General features: G+C 36.1%; 1 protein-coding gene across 1 annotated transcript in view; it reads right to left on the bottom strand.

The window, feature by feature from the left end:
- LOC150085960 (dynein axonemal heavy chain 8-like) overlaps positions 1 to 22,549 on the bottom strand; it is a 1,559,705-nt gene that overhangs the window by 265,436 nt on the left and 1,271,720 nt on the right. Inside the window, exons 76-77 of the mRNA XM_090374756.1 lie at positions 18,594 to 18,784; positions 9,599 to 9,720 (exon numbers count right to left, since the gene is read on the bottom strand). Of these exons, the coding sequence (XP_090230882.1) occupies positions 9,599 to 9,720; positions 18,594 to 18,784 (313 nt within the window). The remainder of the gene's footprint in view (positions 1 to 9,598; positions 9,721 to 18,593; positions 18,785 to 22,549) is intronic.

Below are 22,549 nucleotides of genomic sequence, written 5' to 3'. Positions count from 1 at the left end.
TTCTACATTATATGCACATATAATTATGAGGTAATTAACTAACGAAAATCATGAATTTATTAATTCGATGGCCCTGTGCTCTTGCGTTTTCGTATCTTTGGACTGAAAAATGAGTCGATTTTGGGTTGTGCTTTGGCCTTCTTCCTCTCATTGTACAAAAACATGTAGGGATTCATTTCTTTCTTCAAATTTCTTATTACCTTGGCACTTCGTTCCATGTCAGGGTCGTTCTCCCGGAAATAATCACACATTTTTTCGAAGTGTTCAAAAGCTTCACTAAGTCCTTTTGCAGTCAGCGACTTCATCGGTTCTTCATCTATAGTATCTTGATCATCATCTCCCTCAATAGCAAGCTCTTGTTCTTTTATAATTTCCATTAGTTCTTCATTAGAGAGGCCATCCCTGTCGTTGTCGATCATCTCTTGTACGATGTCTTCGTTAATTTCGTGTAATCCTGCTTCTTTTCTGAGCTCAACAATTTGTGTTTTAACATTTTCAACAGAATCATCAGGTTCCTGGGAATGCTTTATGCAATTTTTCCACACTTTCCTCCACACTCCATTCATGGTTTTCTGAGTCACTTCATCCCAGGCACTTGAAATGTTGTAGATGGCGGTTTTAATGTTATAGGATTTCCAAAACTCCTTTAAACTCGGTACATTTTCAGTGTTGATGGCTTTAATAGCTTGGGAAAAGGTGTTCCTTATGTAGTACGCTTTAAATGTGGCAATTACTCCTTGGTCCATTGGTTGGATCAGAGACGTAGTGTTTGGAGGCATGTAAAAAACTTTTATGTGATTGTTCAAGTCTTCTAAGCTCTCTTTGCTTGGGTGTCCTGGCGCATTGTCCATGATTAGAATAGCTTTATAACCAATGTTATTTTTTGCACAATATTTTTCCACTGCAGGACAGAAGAACTCAGCATACCAATCAATGAAAAGCGGTCTGGTTACCCAAGCTTTTTTATTAGCCTTCCAGATGACAGGTAGGTTTGATTTAGCTAAACCTTTAAGAGCCCTTGGATTTTCGGAATGGTAAACTAAAAGGGGTTTTAATTTAAAATCCCCTGCAGCGTTACCACCCAACAACAAAGTTAACCGATCCTTCACCGCTTTGAAGCCTGGTATGTTTTTTTCTTCTTTCGATATGAAACTTCTTTTAGGCATTCGTTTCCAAAAAAGACCTGTTTCATCTATGTTAAAAACTTGTTGAGCAGTATAACATCGCCGACCGGGCTAGCCGAGTGGGTAAAGTACCTGCCCGGCAACCCAAAGGTCGCGGGTTCGATTCCCGCCTCGGGCTTGGATCAAAGTACTGCAAAAACCTTGGGAGGTGCAATATGGCCACAGAAGCCGATGCGCCAATAACTACCAAATCAAAAAAAAAAAAAAAAAAAAAGTATAACATCCCTCTTCAATAATTTTAACAAATTCTTTTTTGAAAGTTTCGGCTCCTTGTTGATCTGCACTTGCAGCTTCTCCCTGTATTGCTACGTTGTGCAGGTTATAGCGCTTTCTAAATCTATCAAACCAGCCCTTACTAGCGTTAAATGGTTCTGCATTTTTTTCTGGGTGAGCTTCCTTTAAATCTTCATATAGGCTCTTCGCTTTTTCTTTAATAATAATTGAACTTAACGGAATTCTACGTTGAATGTTGTCTTCAATAAAATTATGTAGAAGTTTCTCCATTTCAATCATAATAGCCGGCCTAGCCCTGGTCAATTTAGTTGCCTGCAGGGGAACAGCTGTTTTTCCAGCTGCTAAAATTGATTCTTTATTTTTTATGATTGTTCTTACAGTTGAACCTGCCAGTCCTAAATTATTGCACACATCCACCTGTCTTTGACCGGAATCAATTCTCTTCAAAACGTCTAATTTAATTTTCAAACTCAATGTTTTTCTTACCTTTCCAATCTTTGCACCGCGTCCAGACATAGTTGCTTTTTCATTCTTATCCGCCATAACTCTCTGCAAATGTAACTGCGTTGCACTGATTGTGATACGATGTTCGAGTACAGTAAACTGTCTGTATGTCTAACACTGTATGCACTGTATGATATCTAGAATTCCTCTGGCAAGTGAGCTGAAGACGGTGACAAATGTTTTATTTATCTGAAAAGTTCGATTTTACCGTGCAGTAAAATCAAATGGTTGTTTATTGCAGGAAAAGTACTGTAAATCAATTATGGTGCGACTCATGGAGAATGTTTATGGAATTTCCAAAACAGTAAAACAAACAAATTTTATGTACTTCAGGTAACCACAAGGTCAGAGGAGTTCAGAAGACAAGCGAATACTGTACAAGAAACAGCACCGCATTTAGCACTCATGGGATTGATTGTGTGAAAAACATTTCGCAAGTTATAGTTCCCACAGTAAAACAAAAGAAGAGATAGGGAGTAAATCTATTTTTAGTATCTTTCTATTACAGGTCAGAACAGAAAATGCAGACTTCGTAACAGCATATGACACTGGATGGTAAATTTTTTCAGCTTGTGTACTAAAAAAGAATTTCTCCCTTGAAACTATCCACACCAAGAAAATAGAGCATATTGAAAGTTTCAATTTTGTACATAGAGTAGAAATTATAAAAATAATTACAGTAGTTAATTTCATGGTGGCTATTTTCTCCTTTTGCCAAAAAAAAAAAAAAAAAAGGCTCAAAACAGACTGGACTGAAGACGGATTTGCCAAAAATTCAATCTGTATGCTAGTAAAATAGCGTTATAGTGAGTTTTGACAGCGTTATAGTCAGATACGTGTTATAATATAAGAACAGCGTTATAGTGAATCAGCGTAAAGTGAACCGCGTTATAACGGGGGCCTGCTGTAGTTTAGTTTTTTTTTTTTGATTAAAAGTTTTTTGTAAATATTATTTTACAGTCTTTTCTATCATTTTATTTTATTTTATTTCATTATTCAACCAGTCATAAACGGTTGGTGTGTGTGTTTAAAATTGGTAGTATGAATAATCCCAACCTCAGAGGCCTTATTGCAGATATTGTGGAAGCTGATGGTGTAAATAAATTCAAGGAGGAAGTGGACAAACTTTTGGAGCGAATAAATGGGTGAAATATGAAGATAAATTTTTTATTTTTTATTATTTTTTTTTAACAAAGATAACAGAGATCAACTTTATTAGCGTGTTATAATGTTGTGCTGACGTTATCTAATTTGTTAATAAAAATAAGCAGAATTTTCATAAGAATTTTCTTATATCCTATGGCAGATATAAGCTAGTCTGTAATCAGGTCACAAAGGAGGTTAGGCAGGTGAAGGCAGATTACGAGAAATCCTTGGCAAAAGAAGCTAAGAAAAACAGCAAGGATTTCTTTACTTATATAAACTCTAAAAGGAAGGGGATGAATCTGATTGGTCCACTTGACATCGATGATTCGACTGTTGATCCTGCTCAGATAGCAAACAAACTGAATGAGTATTTTGCATCTACATTCGCATATGAGGAATTATTAAGGTTTGGAAATGGCAGAAGGTTAACAAATTGTAGCAGGATACTTAATGATTTTGTAATAACTGAAAGCAAAGTGGAGGAGAAATTGTTGAAGTTAAACATAAGAAAAGCACCTGGGGTGGATGGGATCTATCCAGTTATATTAAAGGAGGCGGCAAAGCAACTAAGCAAACCCTTAGCCATAATTATGAGAGCATCCTTTGACTCAGGGGAGGTTCCCACGGACTGGAGACGCCAATTCACAATGGCACGCAAATGTATCGCCAATTCACAACAGAGGATCAAAGGGTGACATGAGTAATTACAGACCAGTTAGTTTAACTTCTGTTCTGGGTAAAATAATGGAGTCACTGGTTAAAGATGTATTGCAGGATCATCTAAACAAGACTGCAGCAATAATTCAGACACAGCATGGGTTTGTTAAGGGAAAGTCTTGTCTGACAAATTTGATAGAATATTATGATGTGGTTACAAAGAAACTGGATGCAAAAAATAATTTTGATATCATATATTTGGATTTCAGGAAAGCTTTTGACACTGTTGCCCATGGAAGACTATTGTACAAATTGGAGCAGAATGGTATTAAGGGTAAGTTGCTACAATGGATAAAAGGATGGTTAAGTGGGAGAAGACAGAGGGTGGTAATTAATGGGTGCTGCTCTTCATGGACTAATGTTATTAATGGAGTCCCACAGGGTTCGGTGTTTGGTCCACTGTTGTTTTGTATATTTATCAATGATAATGATGAAGATATATCAGGCTTAATGTCGAAGTTTGCAGATGATACAAAGGTTAGCAGGGTTGTTAATGATAGTAATGGCAGTGTGCTACTGCAACAGGATCTAGATAATTTGGGCAGATGGGCTAAGAAGTGGCAACTGAAGTTTAACATTGAATTATGTCTGCTTTCTTTGCACTTGTTATGGGCCATTGCTCTTGGTATAGTTGATTTTGTTTCCCTTGTGCCAATAAAGACAGAGGTCTACCAATTTTCTCCTTCTTCTGTATGTCAGTTTCTTCGAATAGCATTAAATTTCTTGATGAGTTTTTGTAAAATATTGAAAAGGGGGCACCTTCTTTTAAACTGCAGCTATTGAAAGATAAGTCAGTCGACAGACTCCTTGCTAATGTGTTAGGTGAGTCTGAAAACTGCTAGCTTAGGGGGATACAAGGACTAATAGATTAATAGCCACTGGCAGAGGTGAAAGTGATTCTTGCACTGCTTCTATTGGAATGAGCAGCAGTCTGGAAAACAAGATGCAGGGTATTTCAGAGACTGCTGGGAGTCAATGCGGTACAAGTAAACACATGGGTTGTGTTAGAATAGGAACTTTTCTAAGAATAGGAACAGGTGCATTTATACTTGCATATATACCAATGCTAGGAGTTTGGTAAATAAATTTGATGAATTTGAGGTATTGCTCAAACCATCAAAGGCAGATATTGTTGGAATATCAGAGATGTGGTGTTACACAGATATAAGGAATGCAGAACTGGAATTTTGGGAGTACAATGTGTACAGGAAGGGAGGAGGAGTTATGCTATTAATGAAACACATAAAATCCAAGGAAGTGAAGCCAGTTGCCATCGCTGGACAGAGCAGTGTCGAGTCAGTTTGGTGTGACATATGCATTGGAAGATCAAAATTTGAGAGTAGGAGTGTGTTATAGGCCTAATGACTCTGATGAGTATAATAAGAAACTGTACAGAGAAATAGAGTGGGCCAGTAAATCAGAGAGTTTTACAAGGGGGAATTTTAATTTCCCAGATATTGACTGGAATTTGGGGGCTGGTCACTCACACACTAGCAAGGCTTTTGGGGATTTATTGGATGATAGTTTTCTACATCAGCATGTTCGGGAGGCAACTAGAGGGAGTAATACTCTTGATTTGATTATCAGTAGTGATTCTTCATGTATTAAGAATCTGCAGATAAAGGAAACACTAGGTGGCAGTGATCACAGTGTGCTCAAGTGGGATTTACTCAAAGAGGTAACTAGCATCAGGGGTAAAGGGAAGGGTTTTTGCTTTCGTAATGGAGACTACAGTGGTCTGACAGTATTTAAATTTTATACGGTGGGAATAACTGGTGATGTTACCAACAGCAAATTCAAAATGGGAAGCATTCAAAAAAAATTAATCTTGGAAGCTACTAGGCTTTACATACCAACTAAGAAATATTGTTCAAGGCCTAAATGGATGTCAGATGAACTAATGAGACATATGAGATTAATGAGTTTTGTTTTTGTTTGTTTTGTTATTTGGTTTTTAGGAGCATTAGCAACTAAGACCATATTGCTCCGGGATATGCAGTAGTCATTCCCTGACCTTTCCACATCCTCCATATTTGGTGGTGATGGGCTTGAACCCCGGTCTAATCAAGAAGTGTGTGCTACGCACTGCTGCTTCTTCCCACCTGGGTACGGAGGCACCATGAGATTAATGAGAAAAATGCATGGGATACATACAAATTAATGGGTGACATGGAAGCCTATGATAGATATAAGCTGGTCTGTAACCAAGTCACAAAGGAGATTAGGTAGGCAAGGGCAAATTATGAGAAATATTTGGCAAAGGATGCAAAGAAAAACAGCAAAGAGTTCTTTACCTATGTAAACTCTAGAAGGAAAGGGATGAATCAGATTGGTCCACTGGATATTGATGGTACAACTGTTGATGATCCTGCTCAGGTGGCTAACAAACTAAATGAGTATTTTGCATCTACATTCACACATGAGGAGTTATTCAGGAATGGGAATGCTAGAGGTGAAATAAAATCTGGCAGTGAGCTAAATGATTTTGTAATAACTGAGAGGAAAGTGGAGGAGAAATTGTTGAAATTAAACAAAAGAAAGGTACCTAGGGTGGATAGGATCTATCCAGTTATATTAACGGAGGCAGCAAAGGAAGTAAGCAAACCCTTAGCCATAATTATGAGAGCTTCTTTGGACTCAGGGGAGGTACCCATAGACTGGAGATGTGCAAATGTGATCCCAATTCACAAAGGAGGATCAAAGGACAACACAAGTAATTATAGACCTGTTAGTTTAACTTCTGTTCCAGGAAAATTAATGGAGCACTCCTTAAAGAAGCACTACAGGATCATCTAGACAAGACTTTAATTATAGCTTGGACAAAGCATTGTTTTGTTAAGGGAAAGTCTTGCCTGACCAATTTAATTGGATACTATGATGTGGACAGAAAGGAACTGGATGCAGGGAATAACTTTGATATCATATATTTGGATCTTAGAAAGACTTTTGATACTGTTGCACATGGAAGACTGCTGAACAAAATTAGAGCAGTGTGGCATTAACTGCTGCTATGGATAAAAAGGTTTGTTGAGTGCGAGAAGACCAGAGAGTGGTAATCAATGGACACTGCTCATCATGGGCTAATGTTATTAGTGGAGTCTCTCAGGGTTCAGTGTTGGGTCCATTGTTGTTTTCTGTATTTATCAATGATAATGATGATGGTATATCAAGCTTAAAGTTGAAGTTTGCAGATGATACAAAGGTTGGCAGGCTTGTTAAGGACACTAATGGCAGTAAGCTGCTGTAACAGGATCTAGAAAAGTTGAGCAGATGGGCTGAGTGGTGGCAAATGAAGTTTAACAATGACAAATGTAAAGTACTACCTATGGGAAGCAGTAACCCTTTAGTGACGTATCAGTTCTGTGGTACCACACTGACAGTGATAGAGAACGAAAAGGACCTGGGGGTAATTATGCAGGCAGATATGAAGTTTTCTAAGCAGTGCAGATGGTCTGCAAGAGTAGCTCATAATGTCTTGTCAATGATATACAGGAATTTTTCTTGCAGGGATAAGGAGTTGATTATCCCCTTGTATAAGGCAATGGTCAGGTCATTGTATACAAGTCTGGAGGCCTCATTTCAAGAAGGATGTAGAACTGTTGGAAAGAGTACTGAGAAGGGCAACAAGATCAGTGAATAGAACAAAGGGTTGCTCTTACGAATAAAGGCTTAAGTTTTTCAAATTACAGTATCTGGAGACTATGCACCTGCGAGGTGATCTGATTGAGGTGTATAAAACCTTGAATGGTTTGAGCATGAGCAATGCTGATGGGATTCTTCCTCTTGCTCAGAATAATTGCCTGAGAGGGCATAAATTCAAATTGAGGAAAGACAGATGTTGGATAGATGTGCGGAAGTTTGCCTTTAGCCAGTGGGTAGTTGGTTGGTGTAACCAACTTCCATCCTTTGTTGTGGAAGTTGATAGTCTAAATAAATTTAAGGCTGCGTTGGACAGGTATTTGTAACGAATGGAGGGGTGAAATGGGCTGATGCTGCATAAGCTTTCTTTGTTGCATTATATGCCTCTACTAATGCTAATGTTTTTCTTTCTGTTGATTATAGCCTTTTCTAGAGGCTCTGATGACAAAAAATCATTGTGCTTAAGTTCAACTACTTTAAATGGTGGGTCTTTTTTCTTTGGGTTTTTTATTAAATTAATCCAGTCATCACTGCTGTATATCAATGAATTTTTCTTACTAAACTTTTCTATAACTCTTTAATCGGCATCATTTGATTGGTAGGAGTGACCAGAAACCATGAATACTCACAGTTGTATTGACGGCCATAGAACGGTCGTTGCACATCTTCAGTAAATTAAGTGCAACTTTTATATTGCGGTTTTGCCCCCGCAGAGAGTAATGTTGGTAATGTTTAAAAGATGACGCATTGACTGGCGTCATCTTTTAAATGCTTTATAATAACAGTTGAGATTTCTTGAGACCTTCTTCCACATTCTGTTTCATTCCACACATACATTACAAAGGGTCATGATGGACTTGGTCCACTGTAACAACGAACACTATCAGATGTTCTTCAGTATTATAAGGCGCCACTGCTCTCTATCGGCAGGCTAAAGCACTAAGGGCTTTGTCAACATTTTCACTGAATAATTATTGGCTTGAAGGGACTTAATATAGCTGTAGCTCGACTTGAAGAAAAATTGGACTTGGTTCACTATATTTCCAGCCCGCTCATATATATAAGAAAAGTGAAGGGATTATGCTGCAAAATATCATGTTTCATTGTATAAACAGACAAAAATTACTGATTTAGGTACATGCGTATATATATTTTTTTATGATTTGCCACTTTAACTGACTTTTTTTTTTTAATTTACTGAACAGCTACCAGTCCCAATCACGTTGGAGAAGAGGCCTTCTACTGTAGTAAGATCATAGTCACTTGCATGTGACTCTGGCTCCAATTAAGTTTTATAAAAATAAGTTATTTTGAAATTTTTTTTTGAATACTGAAAATATGTATTTTAAAACATAAATCTTTTATTTTAAAACTTAACTTAGTTTATTTTTATTTTAAATTTATAAGTATGTATATGTTTGGAAATGTAAACACTACCTATTTTTTTGGCCCTCTTTAGTGTTCATTTATAAAAATAATATATTAGTTAAATTTATAATTCATGTGTATAATATTAATTTTATTAAAATACTAAAAACATATTGTAAAACTTTTATTTAAAAAATTTTAAAGCATATGTGTTTATAAGGAAACATCAACTATCTGTTGTGATTTTTATCTGTTTTGTGATGAATGATAATATATGGATAAAAAAATTAATTAAATTTATGAAGTACATTATCATAATGTCAAGATAATGAATAAATCAAAAATTCTGATTCTAAAGTTAAAACTATATTAGGGAATGCTAAAATTCAAACTTAATAAGTCTTTTAGTTTTCAAATTCAGTTTAGTTGGGACATCATTTTGCAATTATATATATATATTGATTGCAGGAATTCAATAAAGTGTAAATTTATTTAATTAAAAAACATTTTAAAATTCTTAATTGTTTTAAATATTATTTTTAAAACAAAGCATATATTAAAATCTTATTGTCAAAACTTATTTTACAGTTTTTATATTTATGCTTTTATTGTAAAATTTCTAAAATCTATTTCCATCATATATGTTTAAAAGATATTACAGGACAACTTATGTTCATGTATATGCTTATGGAAACACATTATCTACTATCTTTTGTAATAATTTTTTACAGAATAAGCTGATCTTATATTAGATAAGTAAAAATAGCACATAAATTGCATAAAAAATTTTAAATAAATAATATTACCTTTGTTAATATCTCTCGAAAATAATCCAGTTTGCTGAGTTCTACTAAATTAAGCCACGTAACATCTGTAACCCATTTACATGTCTTTGGAGCTACTGTTTTGAGGTCTAAAGCAGCTCCACCTGAAAAAAAAAAAAAAAAAAAAACTATCACATTACTAACAGGTTAACATCTATATGTTGAAGACCAATTACTATTCTGCTACTGGAGACCACATGTAATCTAAACATCACCTTATACAGCTCACAATATAACAATGAATTTAGTATGGAGAATGTTTATACAATGTACCTATAGGTATTGATGCTCCCATGAAAAAAATCACACCTGTGGTCCCTTAAGCTTTCAATCTTCCTTTCTACCAGTTTATTATTTGTACCTTTCTTTTTACCAGATTATTCTACCAGTTTATTACAACAGAAGCACATCTACAGGATGTGCTTCTGTAGTAATCTTGTGTAGGCAGCAGCAGTCTTGCAGAAATCTGGGATTCTTCCCATCATAGGGGTAGGCTTTTCTTAATTATTTTTTATTGGTTTGCTAATTAATTACATTTTCCCTCATATAATAACTAGTAGTTATTTGTAAAATATGTGCTGTAGCCTTAGCACTAATTTCATGTGGTAGAAGTGTCACCAATCCAATTGAATTATGGTTTAATTATTGGTTAATAACATTATGTATGTTATTTTATCCTTTACTTTTCATTATATGATGTTATATAATTTGATCAGTCAGATGTGCTTTGGTTATGGTTTAGCCTTCCCTTCTTATTTTGTCTTTTTATTAAGTTTTTTGAGTAAATGCTGTCATCTAGTTGATTAATATTATATTATATATTGAGTTTTGTATTTATTTAATTACACAGATTTTTCTCTTTAGCAGCTTGATTTTGTAATTTTATTTTGTACATTTACATCAGATTCAGCTTAGTTGATTTGCTGTTGTCCAATAACAAAAATTTTCATTCTACATGTTTGGTTTTCTTATGTTAGACTGAAAAGGGTTTTGTCATATTTAAGTTCAAGTTTGTGTTGTTGTTATTTGGTTTTTAGGAGCATTAGCAACTAAGGCCATATTGCTCCGGGGATATGTGGTGGTCATTCCCTGACCTTTCCGCATTCTCCGTATTTGGTGGTCACGGGCTTGAACCCCCGGTCTAATCAAGAAGCATGTTCTATGCACTGCTGCTCCTGCCCACCTGGCTACGGAGGCACCTCAAGTTTGTGTATTCTTTGATTTTCTTTGTTACAGATTGTATGGGAGCACTAGTGAATGCTTAGCTGCTTCCAAAAGCAGTTCACTAGGGAACTATGACCAAAAAAGTCATATTTCCATAAGGTCATATTCCCTTTTAATTATAGGGAATAGCACAATACCTACCAAAAGGATATCTACTAGTGTAGGTGCTCCCCCTCAAATAAATCATGCCTGTGGTCCCTTAATTTTTCAGTCTTCCTTTCTTCCAGGGTCTACACTTGTCTGCAGAAACATGCTTCTGTAGTCTTGCTGTTGTAACACAAGCAGCAGCATTATGCTAACCCTGTGGATTTTTTTGGAGGAGAGGTTTGGAGAAGAATCCACCTCTCCTCCAAATGGTATGCTTTCCAAATGGTATGGGTATGCTTTCTTTAATTATCTTTTACTGATTTCTTAATTAATGACATTTTTTCCCTATATGGTGACAGTAGAAATTACCTGTAAAATAAGTGCTGTAGTTTCAGGAGTAATTTCACATGGTAAAAGAGTGATTAATTCAGTTGAATTATGGCTAATTATTTGTACCACTGGTGATTTAAAAATAGCTATATGTAAGTTAACTGCAACCAATGACAAAAATTTAAATCTTGTATGTATGTTTTAACAGTGGAGTGGTTAGAGATGAAGGAATAATCAATATCTAGTGAAAGTGTTGTTTGGTTAGCTGAAACAAAATCTCCTGTGCAGAGAATTTTTAGAGCCAAGTACAGTAGAAATCCTCCAGATGTAAAGCTTATTAAATCATGGATGGAAAAGTTTTTGGCAACTGGGTCAGTTGAGAAAGGGAAAAGCATTGGCAAACTGTCTGTTTTCGAAGAAACAGTGGGTGCAATTCAAGATGCTTTTACGCAATCACTTAGTAAATCCGTGCGACAAGCTTCATGGCAGTTACAAGTGCACAAAGTGTTATGGAAATGTCTAAAGCTATATGCCTACAAAGTTCAGATACTTCAACAGTTGAACCCAAATGATCATCATAAACGTGAGGAATTTGCTAACCTCATATTGAATAAAATTGACGAGGATAATCAGTTTTTGCAGAACATTAGTTTTTCCATTGAGGCTTCAATTCATGTTAGTGGTGTAGTCAATAGACACAATGTGCATATTTGGGGATCCGAAAATCCATGTGGTAAGAGAGCATATTTATAACAGTCCCAAAATCAATGTGTGGTGTGCCCTATTACATGATTACATTATTGGACCTGTCTTCTTCCACGAAAACACGATTAGTGCATACGTGTTTTTAGACATGCTCATTAATTATGCTCTACCCCAGTTGGAACAGAGGCAGCCTACTGTTAGCTTTCAGCTGGATGGAGCACCTGCTCATTGGGCTCAAGCTGTTTGTGACACTTTGGATAAGACATTTCCAAACTGTTGGATGGGCAGGGAGGGACTGAGTTCGTGGCCCCCCAAGATCACCAGACTGGATTTCTGGATCACTGGATTTCTTTCTTTGGGGATATGTTAAAGACTTGGTGTATACAACAACTGTTCCAGATAGTGAAACATTACGAGAGCAGATTACACGTGCAGTCGAATGCATCACCTCGCAGATGTTAGAAAATGTATGGAGAGAGATTGAATATCGCCTTGATATTCTACATGCCACAAGAGGCGCTCATGCTGAAGTTCTTTAAAGTCCTTATGTATTGATAAAAACTTTTAATATTAGCATACAATTTGGTTAAATTTTGTTAACCTCTCAATAGTAATAAAATTTTGTAACAAAATGTAATCAGGGTAATCACATGTGGACATCCTGTATATTCTGTGGCCAAGTTTATGGATGTTTGCTGAACCTGCTTTTCTTCTAGTATTGCTAGTTGCTTATATATATATATATATATATATATATATATATATATATATATATATCCCATTTTACTTTGAAAAAGTCCCATTTAGCAGTTTTTTAGAAAAGTGGGGAATGTTTGTATAAATCTGGCATATCACTGTGTAATGGTCACTACACAGTGGATTGCTATGGGTAGTCAATTCCAAATAGAGGATATATGGATGCTAAGCATAGAGAGAGAGAGACATCAATAGCCAAAGTAGATCCAATAGGTAAATGCATATAAGTGTGTGCACCATTATTAAGAGTAAGCAAATTGTGCTGGTCAAGTAACTTTTCTATAATTTGTCCATGTTTACCCATGTTTTGATTTCCCCATAATGGATGGTGACTATTGAAGTCCCCTATGATGAAGTAGGGTTGAGAAAATTGTACTACTAATTCCTTTAGATCATTGTAACTTATATTTTGACATGCTCTTTAGGACTCGTACTGGAAATGCCTCAAGATTTCTTTTTAATGGGAGTTTGGAGGTTATTTCAGTGTTGATTATCAATGCTACACCTCCATGTGCCGAATTATTCAGGTTGTTTACAACACAATTTCGCTGATGAATTGTATAGTTCTGGAGAGAAATACTTATTGGGGTTAGGTTGGTTTCCCGTAGGCAGACAGCAATAGGATCATATTGTGTGAGAAGATCTTGGATGTCATTTAAATTGCTGTGATATCCTCTACAGGTCCACTGCAGAAATGTAAGCATTACCTGGGTTTAGTAGAACCCTTTATTTGTTTCGAGGGGCTGAAGGTTTGTTTCACTCAGGTTTCCCTTTCCCCTTCTTCGGAAAGTATAGTTTCCCATGTCCATATCCTCATCAGTGAATAGTTCTAATACCTGTATATCTTGCTGTGAGCTATCTTCTAAGTCCATGCAATCTGTTTGGTTTGTATCAGGAGAAGTAGGTACTGTAGTGTTTTGCTGCAGGGTGGCATCTGGTTGTACAGTATTTGGCATATTTATAGCTTTACTTTTTTCTTGCTGGTTTAGTAGAACAGTGGCCAGTCAGATTGTGATTCATTTGGTGGTATGGTTACCACCATTTGGGTTGCAATCGATATTTCTTTTTTCATTACTTGAGCATAGGTTGGTTTATTAGTATTCAGGGTCGGTATGGATTTGGTAGGCAACATTGTGTTCAATTTTGTATCATTAGCATGAGTAGAGGCATTTGATGCAAGAAAGCAAGCTTATGCAGCATCAGCCAAAAAAAAAAAAAAAAAAAAACCCACTTCCACTTCACCCCTCTGTTCGTTCAAAATACCTGTCCAGCTGAGCCTTAAACTTATTTAGGCTATCAACCTCCACCACAAGGGATGGAAGTCTGTTCCACCAACCAACCACCCGCTGGCTAAAGGCAAATTTCCGCACGTCTATCCTACATCTGTCTTTCCTCAATTTGAATTTATGCCCTCTCAGGTGATTTTTCTAGAGGAAGCATCCCATCAGCATTGAGCATGCTTAAACCATTCAAGGCTTTATACACCTCTATCAGATCACCTCGCTGGTGCCTAGTCTCCAGACACTGTAATTTACAAAACTTAAGCCTTTCTTCGTAAGAGCACCCCTTTGTTCCATTCACTAATCTTGTTGCCCTTCTCTGTACTCGTTCCAGCAGCTCTACATCCTTCTTGAAATGAGGCCTCCAGACCTGTATACAGTACTCTAGGTGTGGCCTGACCATCGCCTTATACAATGGAATAATCACCTCCTTATCCCTGCTGGAAAAATTCCTGTATATCATTGACAATACTCCATGAGCTACTCTTGCAGCCCTTCTGCACTGCTCAGAGAACTTCATATCTGCCTGCACAACTAACCCCAAGTCCCTTTCATTCTCTACCACTGTCAGTGTAGTACCACAGAGTTGATACGTTGCTCTGGGGTTGCTGTTTCCCATGTGTAGTACTTTACATTTATCAATGTTAAACTTCATTTGCCACCTCTCAGCCCATCTGCTCAACCTTTCCTCTGTATCGCTGTATGCTGTATCGCCGTATCGCTGTATGCATTTTTCATGTTTCCAAAGGGGACACTCCTTGCAATTGCTGCAGATTGGACAACAGTGCTTTACCATGTCATTAATTGGCTCCTTGCTGACTGTGATGGTATCAAATGTTGCCAGATCTTTGAAGGCATTCCAGTCAGCGTGATCAGTCTTCCACTGTGGTAGACAGGTGACATGGTCTCCCATTGCAAAAGATGGATATCACAGGGAAGTCATCACTACCATAAAGGCTGTCCTCAACTTCCCATATACAAAGAGGAAGGAGAGAGGAAGAGCATATAAAGAGATCAATTGCGGTGAATATATGGGTAGGCATATGGAAAAATGTATGTCCCACATTTAGCAGGGCCAGGTCATTGTTTTCGAGAATGTGCTCTATAGTCTGACCCCTTCCATTGAAGTTAGCACTACCCCACAGAGTATTGTGTCCATTAAAATCTCATAGTAACAGAAAAAGGAGATGGCAAGTGCCTAATGAGATCATCAAAGTCTGCTGGAGGTGTTATTCCCAGGTGGCAAATAGATTGAAAAGATAGTTACAAGAAACTCTACTGAAAGATAGCTATGGCCTCTAAATTAATAGTGAGTTTGATAGGGGATACGGTTACCAACAAGGATGGCAACTTCTCCATGGGCAGGTCTATCCCCAATTCTGTCTTTCTGGAAGATAGAACAGCTACACATATGACGATCTTCATTTGCCTTTAGATATGTCTCCTGTAAGGAGAAGCACATTGACTCATACATATGTAGGAGGGCCTTAATGTCTTCACTGTTTCATGGCAGTTCCACTGCAGAAATTTGAAAGTGGACATTATTTAGATTTGGTAGGTCCATCTGCAGGCTTCTGAAGGGCTGAGGGCTTTAGTTTCTCAGTCTTGGATTTATCGTAAGACTGGACGTTGTCCAGTCCATATCTTCATCCGAAAAAAGTTCCAAGACCACGTCATCACTTGTTTTCTTCACCTCTATATCCATTTTTTCATTGCCACAGGCAGCGAATCAGGTTTTTTGTTTGCTCTGTAATATTTTCTTTAGGTAGAGGTGAAGCAGTAGGTGGTATCGATATGAGAGTGGCAGCTGACTGGGTGTTTTTAACTGGCTTTTGAGTGTTCAGTAAGTAGAGCATAATGGGAGCAAAGATTCTTTTGGTGGGATTGTAATATCTGTTTGAATTCCAACAGATTGCTTCCCTGCAGCCTTCTGCACATATGTTGGTTTAGTACTGCTTATTGGCATTACCATTTTCCGGGCCTCCTGATAAGGAATATTCAATTCTACCTTGTGTTGCTGTATCTACTTTTCTTGTTTCCACTTCTGGCAAACTCTTGTGTATGCCAGGTGCTCAACCTTCACAGTTGACACAAATGGGTTTGGTGGCTGTACATGCATTGCTTTCATGGTCTTTTGCACTGCATCGAGCACAGGCAGGTGTTCCATGACAGGCCATCAATTCCACTTCATTGATGACTTCAATGAAGTGGAATGAATGAATGAAAAATGAATGAATGAAGTGGAAAAATGAATGATTAAAGATGAATGAAAGTGGCTTCTACGCAATGGTTTTTTCATTTCTCAAAACAAGAAGAAGTCTGACAGTACTAGGTCAGAAGAATAAGGTGGGTGCTGCAGTAGTTCAAAGCTGCACAGGGCAACAAAGTTGGTGGTGGCAACAGCTGTGTGAGCCGGTGCATTGTCTGACAGAAGACGGACACCTCTGGTTAACATTCCATAACTTTTTGAAAAGATTTATGTAGTATTCTCCAGTAAGTGTGGAACCACGAGGTAGGTAATCTCTCAGGATACCCCTTTACTGTCCCAAAACACAGACATCACCTTCTCTGCAGTGGTCTTTGCCTTTTTGGGAGGTGGGGAGGAGGTGTGCTTCCACTGCTTTGACTTGTCTTTAGTCTCCATTTCATACTGGTACACCCAGCATTCATCATATGTCATCAATCGATCAAAAAAGTTTTCAACATCTGCATTACACAAATCCAACAGTTGGTGAGAATGTTACATTCGACATTGCTTCTGCAAAAGTGTTAGCAATCTTGGAACCCATTGTGGGGAGACCTTAGACATGCGTCAGATGGTCGTGTAAAATGATGTGGGCGGACCCATACTAATTCCCACTGCATTTGCAATGAAATTCATTGTCACACATCCGTTACTCAGCACCAGCTGCTCAACCTTTGCAACAGTCTCACTGTCTGTGGATGTTGATGGCCTTCCTTCTCTTTGCTCGTCAAAGACACTTGTATGACTGCACTGGAACTCCCATTTCCACTTTTCTGCAGTGTCATAGGATGGACAATTTTGCCCATACACAGCTTTCTTGTCCTACAAATGCAGGAACTTGATCACTGCTCGATACTCCACTTTGTCAACCATAGCGTCCTTTCCCACATTCCGGGCTCCACCTCTGGTGTACGATAACTTACTGGAATGAAATTTCACATCTTAGTTATTGAATATGTAGACAACTTATATTAAAAATGGTATCTTCCTACTGATATTTTATTTAGGTCAGGGTAAGAAATTTTTGATATCCCCTAGTATGTGGAAACTCATCAGATGATGAGCAATGTTTATATTTTTGCCATGTCATACAATTTCAGTTTCAGCTTTTGACACATCAGCTAACTCATTAGCTGATGTGTCTATTACAGAAATTAGATATTCTTTGTTTTGTGTTTAATCATAATATAAAATGTGTTTTTTGTCTTGATTGTTATTATTATTATTGATGTGAAATGGTTTCTTATGTTGATTATTATTTTCGTTTTTAGTTATTATCTTTATTCTTTGGCAAGAGAGATGTTGGTTGACCAAGACAATGATGGCAAGATCACGACCACCTCCAGGAGCTACAACGGAACAGGTCTTAAGAGACCTAAGCCGGACCAAATTCATGATTATGATCTTTATTCTTTGTCTACTTGGCAAAGCATTAATACATGTACACATATAAGTTTGAATTTTCATATACTTAATGTTTTTGAACTGACTAATATTTTAAAATTTTGAAATTTTTCATTAAAAAAAAATAAAAATTCATATTTAATAAGTATTCCATTCCATTAGTAAGAGATTAAATCAAGCATTTAATCAATTAAATGCTTGATTCAATTTTGGTGTATTTCAAGGAAATACACCAAAATTGATGTATTTCAAGGAAATTTAAAAAAATGAAAAATTTTTCCAGAAATAATAAATAAAGTTGGACACCTGTCAGCTGCCATGCGACTGTTTTTGTGACTGGGGGCATGTCTGCTACTGGGTTAATGTTAAAAACTATAATGAAATCATACAGAAAATTATGTTATTTCTTTACAACATTTTAACCAATGCAGTACCATGTTATAATTTCTGTATACTTTAGTAATATTAATGTTATGGATCCTTTCTCTGAAAGAAAGAATAAATTGATCCTCTCCTTTAACCTGATAATGGACTCCCACAGGAGAATTCAGAAACACTGCCACTTAATTTGGTAATTAGGATTATTTAAGGCACAAATGTAGAATTTTTATCCTGACTAACTTTTAAATTAATTTAATTTCTATCACTTGGAAAAGTGGTCTTTGAATTAACAAAATTATATTACTATTGATGTAATGCAATTAACTAGTTAAAACATTAGAAGGTTCAAGTCAAATGCTGTATAATGTAATTGAAATCTGTCTTATTACTAATTTATACTATATTTAATTCTTGTAAATGTTTAAATGAGAACTAATATATTTATGAACTCATGAAATTAAAAAAAGGTTTAAGTTACTCGCTATGCATTTTTTTTAAACATTTTATCAGGATAAGTCTCAATAATTTTCAGGGTGCATTATAATAATTTTACTCAATTCATTACCTTTAATTAATATTTGGAATTCTTCATAAGTAACAAATTTACGATCGGTATCAATTTTTAAGCACACAAGCATGGTGAAGAGAAATTTGTGAGTTTCATATAGACCTCGACACGTGTATTTAAACACTTCAAATGTTAAATATTCAATAATATTGACTATTCGAACTGTAGGATTACGTGATTTTTCTGATCTGAAAAACAAAATTAAAAATAATAAACAATAAAGGATAATAATATGAAAATTACTAATTAATTTCAAATAAATCAATTTTCTATTTATAAACAATAAACCATCAACTTGTTTGAAATAACCAAGTAAAGATGAACAAATAACAAATATTTAACATGCAAAGTCAAATAACCATTAAAATTTATCAGGATTATTAAAATTTAGATACTTCCATATAATGAAATTATCATGGGAAAAAACAAATAGTGTTAATTGTGGTTAACTACAATTATTACTAAATAACGAGTAACAAAGACGATGTGCTAAACTCCACCTGAGTCAAAAAAAATAATAAATAAATAAATAAAACTAGAGAGAGCAAGCTTAAATAAAGATATTAAAAGTTAAATATTTAATGAAAAGATAAGAAACCTCTCAAAACATGTGATATACAAAATCAAGATATATTTTTTCCCTAAATGTTGTCAACATATTTAAGCAGAAATTTTCAAAAACAATTAATTCTATGTAAATGGATCAGTGGGATTATAACCATTTGCAAAAACTAGAAGTGGGAAGGAGTTATAACCATTTAAAATATAAACCTGAAACTAATAGCTACTTCCATTTTTCAGTGCGGGAAAACTGATAAGAGCATTAAATTTCAAAATTATAGATGTACACTTTTTCCCTGCATTTGGTCTATGGACGTGGTCACCAATATTTCTTCAATTAAAACTATTTTAATATCAAGAGATTGAATAGTTTTATATGAAATACTGAAAAACAAGCAGCCTTATTATTCATTTACTTCACTTCACAAAGCTCTACATAAAAATCATTACAAGAAGGATTGTAGGGAATGACTATTTTGATAGTTCTCTTGTATTTTACAGTTTATGTTTTATCAGCTAATTACTCAACAAAAGTCCTAAAATGTTTCTCTCATGAGATGACGTAACATTTGGAGTTTGAGAGCATAAAGGTGATTTAACAGGAACTAAAATGGCAACTGTTCACAGTGCACAACTGAAATATCAGAGAGGAACTCACGAGGTTCCACACACCTGTTTGATGTTTCACTTAATTACTTGCGAAAAAAAAGTAAAATCTGGTCTATATGTTTTGTGCAAATTATTAAGCTTGAAGCAACAAAAACATGTGATTGGTTATTGTGAGGACGGTGCAAAATAAATGAATGCAAAGAATCATAATATTGACATTATTTTTTAAGACACGAGTAAAGTATTTTATAAAGTTTGCATGGATGACTTTTTTGTAGATTAGATGGTACAAGGTAGAGAGTGAATATAAATGGTCAAAACTGATCATAGACTAGTATTGCAAGTGGAGTCCCATAAGGTTCAGTGCTATTTCCATATTGTTTCTGATATGCCATTTATGGTGGTTTATCTGGCTTCAGATGAATGGTTCTGTCTTCAATTAGCATACAATTGTACTATCTGGCAAATGGTCATGCCTACTATGAGAAAACTTCGGTCACATCTCTTTTGAGGGTACCCAAGTCCGTTTCTTTTTCCATTCTGTTCCATCTACCTGCACACACATACCTTTTATATGAGATGTGATCAAAAAGTTAGGAGACAGAACTAATATTTGGGAAATGATGAAGCTTACTGGCTATTTAGTGGATCTCCTTGACATTGTATACACTGTTACAATGCTTCTGCAACTTCTGTAAGCATTCCTGATAGCGTCTTTTGGAATTGCTAATAGCTCCTATGTCACATTCTGAATAATTCCTTAATCATTCTTGAATGAAAAATGCCACATGTGCAAGGGCATTGTTATGATGCAAGTGGTAATTCCATTTTTTTAGCTCTTTTCTCAGAACAGCATCACACAATCAGTGCAGAAATATTTTGTAGTATTCCTGGTTCATAATAGGCAATGTCTTGTAAGACAAAGAAAAAAAAAAAAAACACTAAGTATGATCTTCACATTTGATTAACACGTTCGCTGCCGGTCATGAGTCAGTATGCTATTGTCAATAGCACAGCATAGGAGGAGGAGACTGTTGCCAGAAACCGACTGTGTTTCCGTCAATAAATGACAAAAGTATCTATAGGATTATCACCTGACACGGGTTGCAGCAGAGACTCGGATTTTGTAAAACGAAACTGTTTCATCGATGTTACGTCATTTTCCTACATGACGTTTTCTAACTCACTGGAATCCTGCTGTGGAAGTGAAGCCTCTTCCACAATAATTTCTTCATCTACACTTTCCGAATCCGAAGCGTCCTTTGGAGGGATAAAATCTTCGCCATCATCGTAACTGATGTCACTGGGATATATGTCAGATAACTGTTCCAACATTTTTGCAATTTCTTCATCTGTAAGGGATTTTTTATATTGCACTTTTCTTCTTTTTGGGCGTGACGGGCCTGCTAAACTATCATCTGCACAACTCATATTACAAGGCTTTTCCACACATCACGTAACAAAATGTTCAACACCACATACAACTACATATAGTTTACACCCTTTACTTGATGCTGAAACAACTATACACAGCAGAAACACAATGCCAACCAAAGTTGAGAACTTCATATTAACGTCTAATGAATCTGGCACGTGATTGGCTACTGGGTAATGATGCCACATCATGCGCTGGCGCATGTTTGGTAGCAAACATGTTAAGATTGTCTCACTTTTTTTGGGGATTTGGAGAAGATAAGTCTTTCACTGAGAGGATTGGGCCTTTTTTCAGGTAATAGTTACATATCCAAGATTTGTTACAGTAATGACAGAAGAAACACAGTGTGTTGTGAGCAACATCCTGACATACAAGAACTTGCCACTCTCTATGTAATCATCAATGAGAATGTGAAGTACAGATTTGGCTGAAATGTCACATTCCCAAATCTTGTGTTAAAACTGAACGACAGGTTCCATAATAAATCCAAAATTCACTAGCAACTTTGCAGATAGTTAAATGTCAATCATTCCTCATCACATCAAGAACACAAGTGACTGAATCATTGGCTTTCAGGAGCTGAAGGGTGGCCAGAACAAGGATTATCTTCAATAGAAAAGTGGACCTCTTTAAACTTTGAAACCACTGCATAGTCTTCAAATGACACAGCAACTTCTCTGAAAATTATTTTTAACATTTTGTGGGTTTCTGTTGCACCTTTCTCAAATTTAAAACAAAATTATATACAAATTCACTGTCAGTGAAATCATGCATTTTAAAATATAAGGAAACACATAAAACACTATTCATTGCACACTAATTCAGACTGAACACAGATAAATGGGTGATTCATACATTACTATGTCTAGATGAGCCACTAAAAATGCAGTCATGTTGCAACTTGCTACAATGACACAATTTTGAGATAAAAATCAGTATCTGTACTTTTATGATCACACTTCGTATCCTGCTTTTAATTGGCATTGCCATCTGACTACTGCCAAGTGATCTGCAGAATTAATAATATTTCCTAGGGATGCAGTGTCCCAATACATTTCAGAGGACTGTGTGTGTGTGTGTGTGTGCGCGCGCACGCGCACATGTGTGTACATACACACATCATACCACTCCCCCTGCCCCCACACTAAAAGCAGTTCACTTTAACAAGGAAGAAAATTCAAATTTACTATTGAATTTGAAAGATATTCACCAGTCTGAGCCCCCACAAGTGGTGTGTGTTACCAAACAGCTGATTCAGTCGAAACATATGTGTGCACTCAACACTAAGTGTAATTAATACTGAGTCTTGTTTACAGGAATACATCCATTATACTTAATATTATTATTA

This window comes from Mastigoproctus giganteus, chromosome 5, assembly GCF_048544385.1.
Source record: "Mastigoproctus giganteus isolate SK-2022 chromosome 5, ASM4854438v1, whole genome shotgun sequence".
Taxonomy (NCBI): Eukaryota; Metazoa; Arthropoda; class Arachnida; order Uropygi; family Thelyphonidae; genus Mastigoproctus; species Mastigoproctus giganteus.
Note: the sequence above shows the minus strand (reverse complement) of the source record. Positions and strands in the feature narration are given on the sequence as shown.